The 11189-nt window shown below is 35.7% G+C and overlaps 4 protein-coding genes across 5 annotated transcripts in view; 1 reads left to right on the top strand and 3 right to left on the bottom strand.

Annotated features, from left to right (window-relative positions):
• The first annotated feature begins 503 nt into the window (after positions 1–503).
• On the top strand, positions 504–1557 carry RpS18 (ribosomal protein S18). The gene is made up of 3 exons (XM_076136286.1): positions 504–654; positions 798–983; positions 1254–1557. The coding sequence occupies exons 1-3, from the start codon at positions 652–654 to the stop codon at positions 1521–1523; spliced, it is 459 nt and encodes a 152-aa protein (XP_075992401.1). The 5' UTR covers positions 504–651; the 3' UTR covers positions 1524–1557.
• Catsup (zinc transporter catecholamines up) lies at positions 1546–3195 on the bottom strand. Its single transcript, XM_076136285.1, has one exon. The coding sequence runs from the start codon at positions 3123–3125 to the stop codon at positions 2070–2072; it is 1056 nt and encodes a 351-aa protein (XP_075992400.1). The 5' UTR covers positions 3126–3195; the 3' UTR covers positions 1546–2069.
• An 851-nt stretch (positions 3196–4046) lies between these two features.
• On the bottom strand, positions 4047–8636 carry CarT (Carcinine transporter). The gene is made up of 8 exons (XM_076136284.1): positions 8500–8636; positions 7946–8185; positions 7475–7630; positions 7135–7393; positions 6428–7054; positions 6154–6335; positions 5386–5568; positions 4047–4301 (listed from the first exon to the last, which is right to left on the bottom strand). The coding sequence occupies exons 1-8, from the start codon at positions 8551–8553 to the stop codon at positions 4113–4115; spliced, it is 1890 nt and encodes a 629-aa protein (XP_075992399.1). The 5' UTR covers positions 8554–8636; the 3' UTR covers positions 4047–4112.
• Positions 8637–9529: 893 nt separating this feature from the next.
• Positions 9530–11189, bottom strand: part of jp (junctophilin) — a 28024-nt gene continuing 26364 nt past the window's right edge. For both annotated transcript variants that reach the window (XM_076136282.1, XM_076136283.1), the window contains one exon: positions 9530–11055. In XM_076136282.1, coding sequence (XP_075992397.1) covers positions 10969–11055 — 87 coding nt within the window. In that variant the 3' untranslated portion in view covers positions 9530–10968. The remainder of the gene's footprint in view (positions 11056–11189) is intronic.

Below are 11189 nucleotides of genomic sequence, written 5' to 3'. Positions count from 1 at the left end.
CGTTTTCTGTGATAAATAAATACAACATTTAGTCATTTAAATGTTGTATTTATTGTCAATTTATCTATTTATGTACATATTTAAAAAGTATATAAGTATGTTTATCAGTTATTTGATTACTATACGCTGAGTCAAATGACCGTGTGTGAGTTGTCCAACAATATTTAATTACCTACTTATTTATTTCAATATTCGACATTAATTATTGATTGTAGAGTAATATTGATTAATTATTATTTATTTAAGTTCCATAAATAAAAATACGATGTTCAATATGCGGGATCCCACAAATACCGGAATTCTTATGATTATAAATAATGTCGAATTCCGTTTGGCCCCAGGTCATCGTTTGGTCACTTGAAAATGGTCGATCAATAGAACAGTAAACCCAGAGTCTTCTGCACTGGGTCTACGTTCAGTTTACTTTCTAAAACAGAATACCTACCTACTAATGCTCAAGTTGTTTGTCGACACCTATCGTGCTATCCCATTCCAATGCAATGCTGGCAATTTTTAACGTTATTTTTTAATCTGTGCGGTTATAGTCTGTGATAGCAAATTGGCAACTCTTTCCGTATTCTGTCAATGTCATTCTTTTACCCCATGAACCGTGGTTGTTAGTGGTGGTTTGACAAAACAAATTTTGCCGAAATGGTAATAATCTTTGATTGTTGTCTCAATCATTTTATAAAACTGTTAAATTAGTGATGAAGTGTGTTCTTGTATAGTTAGGGGTGCTATTTACATTCATATTTTGATACAAACAGTGTTTAAAATGACTGTCAACTTTGTTTCAGTCGCTGGTAATTCCAGACAAGTTTCAACATATTCTTCGTATTATGAATACGAATATCGATGGCAAACGTAAAGTTATGTTTGCCATGACTGCCATCAAAGGAGTCGGTCGTAGATATTCGAATATTGTGCTGAAGAAGGCCGATATTGATCTTGACAAGCGTGCTGGTGAATGCACTGAAGAGGAGGTTTGTACTATGTTTTGTTACGTTATGACTGGTGCTATAGAACTCTCTGAATAACTAGTTAGCTCTTGTAGCTTATAATTGTCTATTTTTCATTCGAAGTTAAAGGATTCTTCAACTTAAATTTATTGCTAGGACTTGTTGCTGTATATCAGACATTAGACTCTTAACATTCACCAAGATTATATTTTAGTCATTTCCAGAGACCACTGAACTTAAGGTTAGGATATTAATATGGAGTGTTACTGAGTATTATATATTCTTTTGTTTCAGGTTGAAAAGATTGTTACAATCATGTCAAACCCCAGACAATACAAAATCCCGGACTGGTTCCTCAACAGGCAAAAGGATATTGTTGATGGCAAGTACAGCCAGCTCACCTCTTCCAATTTGGATTCCAAGCTCCGTGAGGATTTGGAAAGGCTTAAGAAGATCCGTGCCCACAGGGGTATGCGTCACTACTGGGGCCTGCGTGTGCGTGGTCAGCACACTAAGACTACCGGTAGGAGAGGTAGAACCGTTGGTGTGTCCAAGAAGAAGTAATTTATAACAATAATAAACATCATTTCTGCATAAAGACTTTTATTTTGTTACTCATCTATTTGATCTCACTTTATTTTGTTAACTTCAAGCATACAATACAAATTCTCTCTAATAATAAATCTACTATAACATATACCACTTCTTTAGTTTACAAAGAAAGATATCAGAAATATACATAAAACTGTAGAATGTAAACATAAAAAATGCTTAGATTAAATCCAATCAGTAGGACCTTAATAGGAGGGAAGTTCAAAATTCAATAACCTTAAAGATATCTTACATCATAGGTAAAATAGTTACTAGACTCAATCAGGGCTCTAAATAAACTCATATGTAACTTGCAGGCATTATACTTAACAACAAAAGTATTTCTCAGATAGGCACTCAACAGATGAATTAACAACATAAAATAATTAAACAGCAACTATATGATAATAAAGGAAACATGTGATGCTCATTGATTTACTGGAAAATAGTACAATGTAAAAATAGTATTTACATTTGACCTATAACTAAGCAAAAAAAAATATAATAGGCCAACAATGCCTACTCATATTGTGCAATAAGTACCATCATGTAGACTCCAGCAAGGAGTGCCACAATCTCCTTTATTGACTGGGAGAACTTATTTGAACCTTCCAAGAGTTCAGGTATAACAGATACTGTTGCAATGTAAATAAAGCCTCCAGCTGTGAACGGCAATATGAGAGATGAAACAAGTCCATCACCTGATCCTCTGAGGTATATAGATATCACAGTACCCGATACAGCTCCAAATGCAGTTAAAAGTTGCAAAAACATTGCTTTTCTACGAGAACATCCAGATTGCACAAGGATAGCAAAATCTCCAATTTCATGGGGGATTTCATGTAGAAAGATGGTAATTGTGGTAATCAGGCCAATATTGTTACCAGCAATGTAGGAAGCACCAATTGCCAATCCATCAGTGAAGTTGTGGGTGAAATCAGCAGCTAGATTCAAGTACCCAGCTATCTTAATTTCTTCCTTTTTATCCTTCCCCTTCTTTTTCTGTTTGTCATCTGATTTCTTCTTATCTGTTCCATGGGAGTGGCCATGTCCTCCATCAAATAATCGAACAGTTTTCTCCACAACTAAGAAAGTAATGATGCCTCCCAATACTCCAAGCCCAACAGTTATGTCATGTGGCTCATGATGTTCTCCATCATGCGAGTGACTGTGGCTGTGGCTATGTCCTTCAGTGCCGCCACTAGATGTAAGCGCGTGTGGTATCAAATGAAGAAACGCATCACCAAGGAGTCCGCCGGACGCAAACGACAGTAAAATCTTGAGTAACGGTTGTTTCTCGGCAGTTCCGTCAATGGGTATAAAGAAAAGTATGATAAAAGGTGCTATACTTATAAAAAGAGTTGATGTTAATGCTCTGATGTATAAATCGTAGTCCGGTTCAGTCAAAACTTCTTCCTTTTTGTATTGTTCGTTCGCACCTTTAGAGTACTTAAATGCTGGTGGTTCATCTCCGTGTGAGTGGTCATGAGAATGACTGTGGCTATGACCTAATACCACTATTACAGTACAAGCTAGAATTAGTCGTAATAATAATCCTTTACTAGGATAAAACATCGTAACGAAGTTAAAAACTTTTTTCGACAACACACTCACTAAGTGTCATGTCAAATGATGACATTATCAGTAACAGAACTATGTAGGGATGTGAAAAATATATCGACTTACAATAATTTTGGTACCTACATTATTGATGTACGATATTTTAATATAAAAGGTGTAATAAGTGAAATCGGTATTGAGGAATTAAATGTCAGGATTATGAACCTGTAAATACTATTTGTATTTGTAAAGGGTTAGGCAAAACTGTCATTAAGAATCCCAAGGCATGCAAGTTTACATGTCCTTTCTTCTATTTCCATATATGTACATTTTAAAATATTATATTAAGGTTTTGTAAACATAACTTCGCCTAACTTTTGTGTGGATGACGTGGATGTCAATAGCTTATAACACACGTCATACGCAATTACTAAAACAAAACATTTAAATGAATAATATTATTATTTAATGTAAAGTGCATCACACGATGCAATGACATGATTGTACCTGTATTTTTATTAATAAGTGAAAGTAGAAAAATCGACATCTAATTCAATTTACCTAATTACATCACTAAAATATCCCACACTCCAGTGACAAAATGACACGTTTAAAAAGGATTTATTCATGCTGGCAAGGTATTTTTTTTTGAATTTGCATTTTTACGACATGGAGCAATAAATTATTTAAACATTCTGCCAATGAGTTAATAAAACATTGTTCTTGATATTTTTTTTGTACTTTATCAAACGTTTAAATACCTTCTAATCCACCAACCTCTCAGATTTGCGGAACTAGGAATTTTCAATTACTCAGGATCTCTACTCCCGGTCAGGCAATAGCGGTAACTCAAATTTTCAACTGAATGTCGAACGAAGTATATACTTATCATTAAATCTTTAATTATAAAGGGATTAAAACACCGCAAGTTTTGAACTGGCATGTATTTAAAGTTGTGTATTTTTGTAGTAGTAGACGTAATAAATATACTTATTTATAAGTTTAAAACCAGTATGTCATCTTCATATTGCCATCAATATCTCGCTGTGTTTCGACTATACTTGACTGTCGCACAAGCTTGCGCATTGAATTGCGTCTGATGTCGGGTATATCTGGTAGTTCGTCGTCAACCAAAGATGCTGGTGTTAGCTCTAATTGATCCAAATTTTCATATGAATCAGCATCTACCGCCTTCCTGTAAAAAATCAAAGGGAACTAATATTAGGAATAAAAAGTATTTTCTCTTTAGATATTGTGTTGTTAAAGCAAATTCGCATTTTTACAAGGCTTTATTGATGTTTCGAAACAGGTTGCACTAGCCATGGCCTCAAGCTGGCCACTGCCAATGCGACGTTTACTAATAACCTTAAAAAAAATAACTTGTTAATAATTAAGTTACTTTGGAGGAACTCGTGGCTTAGTTACCGACAGCCGCGCGGATCGATCTCTGAGGTTAAGCCATGCTTGCCGAGGTTGTTCTGTGGATGGGTGACCATCTAACACATATCGAGTTCCTCCGTGTTTCGGAAGGCACGTTAAATTGTGGGTCCCGGCTGTCATTTCGAAGATCTTTGACAGTCGTTAACAGTAGTCAGAAGCTAGAAAATCTGACAACCAGTCTTACCGAAGGGTATCGTGTTAAATCCCAGGTAACTGGGTTGTGGAGGTCAGATAGGCAGTCGCTCCATGTAAAACACTGGTATTCAGCTGCATCCGGTGAGACTGAAAGCCGACTCCAACATAGTTTGGAAAAAAGGCTAAGCTGATATATATATGTTACTGTAAAAGCCCGAACTGTGGTAAATCCTAAGATTTTCCGGTATAACCTAAGATTTACCAACTCTCAATGGTAAAAGTCCGAACAAGCCAGAGTTTAAAAACTATGTTACGATATATAAAAAAATTCTCCTTCGTAATTATGTTTATAACTATTTCACGGTATAATAATATACTGTGACATAGTTATAAAGAAGGAGTTTTGGCCATAGCGACATGGGTAGGTTAGGTTAGAAGGCTAAGGTGGGAGCGAGCGAAGCGAAGCTCCCACCTTAGCCTTCGTGGTTATTTTTTTTTAACCACCCAGAAGGAGGAGCCCCGCGAAGCGGGGCTCCGGCGACATCTCGACATCATCAAGTGAATATAGGTAAAAGTTCGAAATAAAAGAATTATTCGGACTTTTACCATTGCGAGTTGGTAAATCTTAGGTTATACCGGAAAATCTTAGGATTTACCACCGTTCGGGCTTTTAAAGTAACATATATAATAATAAAGTTACTTGCTTTTGATCCCCACAGTTCATGCAATCAGCATAAGTCCAGTTCTTTCCAAATTCTTCCCCTTCCTCAGCAGTTTGGGGTAAAGAAGTATGTAGCGTTTCAGGAAGCCGAAGTGCAGTAAGTCCTCCTACGACTGATACAGCACCCATCACAACAAGAGGCAACACTAGATTACTGGAACCCTGTAAACATCAATTACATTTTTGAAGAAATGTATTTACTAAAAAGAGGCGCGAATATAACAGGCGTGATTTTACTAGATAACTGTTAAACTCTATAATCGAAGTATAGTCTATTAGTGTTCTTAGTTCTAATAAATTCATAAATAAAAATATATCTATAGTGAATTTTTCTCCACGCGCGAAATTAAAGTATTTGCAACTGTTCAAACAAAAAGTGATACCTTATTCAGGTTATTAAAACTGTTATCGTAAATTACGTAAAATATAGACGTGGATTGATAATGGTTAAAATGACCCGTTAGCTGTGTTTGTGCTACTTAGATAGAAAGTCATAGTTGTTTTAGTGACATGGTAATAAATGATCACGTAAAAACCTCAAACCAAAACTTAACTAAAACAGGTGCACTAGCAATAATTTGATGATTCTGATAGTGATTTAGCATGCCGGCGGCATTAAATTGTGCAATTTTGTATGCTTGAAACACACGAGATACTTGGTAAAGTGAAATTTTATGGTATTGCTATGATGTTGTGTATGATTTATCTCGAAAGTTACTTATAGCTGTTGTTACTACTTATTCTTACCAAGTAGTTTATAAAAGGAATTATTATTAAACCCAAGCCGCCTATGTAAGCCGATGTTCCGATACCGACACCTCTTAATTCCGTCGGGTACAGTTCTCCGGCATAAGGGTATATTATTAAGAAGGATGCCGATATAAAACATTTAGAAATTAAATACAGGATTAGGGTTTCCATTTGAGCATCTGGAAAATTATTTAGGTTCGGTGTATGTAGGTAATATATACAAGAATGGGTTAAATTCAATGCAGAGTAACTATTAATAAATTGTTCCTACCATTAGGAAGTAGTACTGTAACAATGCAGAATATTCCACTTATCACCATTGACAAACAGAGAGGCCACCTACGGCCGATACGATCCATTAGAACCCAACAAACTAGATAACTGGGGATCTCTACGGCTGAAGATAAGAAAAAGCTCATATACTGATTATCTCCAATGGCCGGACCATAATAACTGAGGCCAACGTATACCATCTCTGAAGCACACCAATTAAGAGTTATTAAGCATGTTTTCAGCCGCATGTTCGGTGTTCTGCATAAAGCAAATACGCTCACAGATTTCGCCTCTGTTATTCCTTTCTCCTTTTGTTCAATGACTTGTTTCTGCAGTTTTATTGTGAACTCCTCGGGAAGCTCCTTGCCATTGACTTTCGCAATAGTTTGTAGGACATTATTAGCTTCTTCGAGTTTTTCTCGCATCAGTAACCATCTCGGAGATTCTGGTAGTACGAACCAATATAAGTAGTAAAAAAAGAATGGTACTGAAGTAGCCAAGGCGAGAAGTCTCCAGTCTCTTAGTAAATATGTAACCAAAGATAACAGAATCAACCCCAGCGTATAAAATACACAAGTCATGACAGTTACGAAAGATCTGTAATTGGGCCCAGCTAATTCTAAAGCTGAAAAAAATTACCTTGATGAATAAATACCAATACATATTGATTGCACCGTCATGTTTATTTGTTAACTTTATACTTACAAATGATAAAAGGTATTTGATACACAGCTGGTATTGTTAACCCGACTATGATTCGGGCCACTACCCAGAACCAGTACTCGTGGGCGTACGCTGTCATCAGGCTTCCAAGCAGAAGTGTGCTCAGGCAAATAAAGAAAGACTTCTTTCGTCCAATGCGATCATTTAGTAGTCCAAACGTATACACGCCTACAGGTCCTCCTACGTTAAGTGCTACTAAACCTAAAGTTGGATAGACGTCATATTCGCAGACCAGATCGAACTAAAAATATGAATAATATGTTATAGGAAATTAAACGTATTAAAAGATACTTCGTTGATAGTATTATGTAGCTTTACTTACGTCTATTACAACTGATGAAATGACTTCAGATGTATCGTATTCGTAACCATCCAAGCACGGCTCTGTCGTCCAATTTGCGTCGGCTTCATCAATTTTTGAAATGTAACTTGTCCAGTTTACTGAATATCGTAAGCATTTTTCGAAGGTCATATTGTCCTATAAACAAATATTAAATTACAATCTTTCATTTATCTATTCATTTGATATCACTTTACTCTCACTTCACCAGAGCGTGGTATAATCTAGGCCTAAGACTTAGTTCCAAGGGGATGTCTAGCAGAAGGATTTTTCTAATATTGACTGCTCAATTTGAAATTCCATTTTTGTCTTTCTACCATTGACAGATACCCGTATTTTCAACCGATACCCCTTAAGTAACGATGTTAATTAGTTGTCTAATTATACAAACGCGATTTATGATACTTGTATTCATACTATTTTTACCAAAACTATATTGAGTAGTAAGTTTACCTTTCGAGGTATAGATAAATCTTTGCGCTGTTGCTGTGTAAGATTAAGTAATTCTAGTTCAGGCACCCTGCACCAATGATCCGGGACATCTGTCATGAACAACTGGTTGAAAGCACAAAATCCACACGGCAAGCAGGCTGGCAAACACACCAACCACAATAGTAGCTTCTGGTACAAGCCAAACTCTCCGATCTTCGGCAGCACGTCGTCCAAGTCAATGGCATCATTTGGTTCACTTGCCTTGAATAAAGTAAGTATGTATTTAGCATAATATTTTAAGGGACTAGTGCGCTTACCGCTTAGGTACTTGATCACGTACAACTAACGTAACCTTGTTAATTATGTACGTAAAGAAATGTATTAGCATAATATACCTTTCAAAAGTTTGATAGCCAAATTTATACCTATTATAAAAATATAATAATTTTATTAATTATTTCAGTACAGTTATTGATTTACATCTACGTAACACGACCCACACTTGCAACCTTTGGAAGTACTCATTGTTTACAAGCTAACATCATGAAAGCATGTTATAGAAAAAAAAATCATACCGATAACTTATCCTGAGTGCCATAGCTCGGAGTATTATTGCCATTCTGCGTCATTACACTCTACACGAATTACTACCAAACAAAAACTACGTTAATTTAGTGACGTCCATTTACGTCCAGCGTTTTAGACACTTTCGCGTTTGAAGAAGAAGCCATAAAGTATAAATTTAATTAATAGGAAACTTGGCTACGCATGCGATAGTCTTGTACTATCGTCAGCCAAAGCTAAATGCTTACATGTAGAATCGAACATTGCATTAGGTACCTATTGGAGAATGCTTATAAAAGTTTTTAATAGGTCAGTTCAACTTCTATCACGTAAGTGAGTACTTAGTTCTTTATTTATCTGATTATGGTTGCCGACGTAAACACATTGTCATGTATTTCATTTGGGCATATGTATGTGTTTTTATTAGTGGCATAACTCTCTTGTCGAGGGTCGTAGCTTTGACTGACATCTCAATTTTTATCGCAAGATTTGAGGAGCTCCTCCTTGTTTGCTGGCTTTCTATAAAAATGTAAGCGGTTGATAATTTTTGTGCCAAAGTGTTATAAGCCCTGGGCCCCGGTTTGTGTTCCCATAAGTTTCCATGCAACCTGGAAAATCTAGTCAGACGGGGGCACGTGGAATAAGACATCTAAGTTATACATGTTGCATGGTGTCCGGGAAAAGACATTAATGTCCAACTCCAACTCAAGCGAAATAGTGGCATCTTTCTGTTATCTGGCCTGCATTTTTCGAAAATCTATCCTAGTTGCAATAGAAATTTTGCTTCACACGGCATCTTTGGAACTAGCCGATTCGGTTGCCATTAGTTGCCAAAGACATTCGATAGGGACTTTGTGTAGAATAGAAGAAAATTATTGTTCTTAATCATGACTGCATACCATGTGGTAGGTAGCTACAATACATCCACATAACAAAACGTGAAGTAGGAATGAAGTACCTTTTTTTTTTTTTTCCTGGATACTGATACTGAGATACTGTAATCGGGGAAGGTAAACAACGGGTAACAACACAATACACAAATAATATTCATTATTGTTTTGTTAAAATATTTTATTTCTGAAACGTAGATAAAATCGATACAAGTAATTAAAATTCTTAGAGACATAACTTATATTCTTTACATAATAATGAAACTGTGAAAATTGTCTTACCAACTGTATAATATATTCCTTCAACGAATGTGCGCTTCCATAATGTTTCGTTGTAGGTATATTACCTCATCAACAGTCTCAATCGCACGCTTTCCATGCCAATCATTATAAATTATATTATTTATATAGTATTAACCACATAAACAATTCGATTACGAGAGAATTGACTTCTTAGGTATAAAATGAAGATTAAATCTTGTATAAAAATTCAGTATTCATCGCTAGACTTTTACAATTTATAGAATAGGAAAATAATGCACATGCATTTTATATTTAATCTTGTACATATTGCAAGCATAACAACGTATCTACTTACAGGTATGTATTCTGGTGTAATATTTGTAAAATTTTAATTATTTAATATCATCATTACTTATATACACTTTCGAAACAAGTAGATACCTATATCTATCATAATTTTGTGCCTTTATTATCACTCGGGGTACGTAGTAAGTCATATCGCAATTACTTATCAACCAGCACGAACTATTAAATTGACAAATATAATTTATTTAATATTAAAAACTTTTACATAGTAACAATAACATTAATGTTTAATAACGTCCCCACAACCGTCTCCTCTAATAGCGGGACTAACCAGCTGATACCTAATTCGGTCAATCTCTAATAGCAGAATGTGAATAGGATGCTACATGTTGACTGTACGTTGGTAGGTAACACTACAGTTGCTATGAAATATTTGAGTTGAGTGCAATATTGGAGTAGTAAAACGTAACGACTTCCTCGCGGTCGTCGTAAACATTATTTTTGTGTTTGTTTCTCTTCTCACATTACAAATGACCATGAATTTCTCGAAAACTCAAGTTTTAACAACACCTCAGCTGTTAAAATTACATTAAAGGCGTTAAGCTTCATTACAGAAGGCATAATTAAATAAACCTACAATATGCAGGTTTATTGAACAACGTGCTCCTTACATTACCGGACCGTTTCCGATTACCGGACACAAAACAGGTTCAATTCACTCCCGCACAAAACAAGTCGAAATTATTAGTTCGACGAAATTATTTGGATAATGTTTTCACTCTAGTCTCGTCATTCTTTGCACACTTTCACAACGTCAAAGAAAAGTACACTAGCAAATTGTCCTCATTGACAAATAAATAAGATTTCAATGGATGTTTAAGTGAAACTCTCATATTAAAAGGAAATAATTAATGTTATTTTAAACATTTGTCGCACATCAAATAATATTTGGACTATTTCTGGTTCAAAAATTACAAATATTTACAAAAGTGTCAATAACGGCATCGGGAAGAAGAGGCGCGCATGCGCCACACGCCGATGCTACGTGAGCAGCTTGAAGAACATGATCCCCAGCGAGATGTTGATGAAGAGGACTAGGATCACCAGCTGCTGCCGGGAGAACCAGTCCTACCAAACAAAGAATTAAACAAATTACAATCATTTGACGCTTATTTTTCTGCGTTTTTGTCAAGTAACGTATTTCGTAGACATATCGTAGCAAGTGCTACGAATAGTCTACGAGAGGGTCCACGGTTTGCCGA

The sequence above is a fragment of the Anticarsia gemmatalis genome, chromosome 3, assembly GCF_050436995.1.
Source record: "Anticarsia gemmatalis isolate Benzon Research Colony breed Stoneville strain chromosome 3, ilAntGemm2 primary, whole genome shotgun sequence".
In the NCBI taxonomy this organism is placed as follows: domain Eukaryota; kingdom Metazoa; phylum Arthropoda; class Insecta; order Lepidoptera; family Erebidae; genus Anticarsia; species Anticarsia gemmatalis.
Note: the sequence above shows the minus strand (reverse complement) of the source record. Positions and strands in the feature narration are given on the sequence as shown.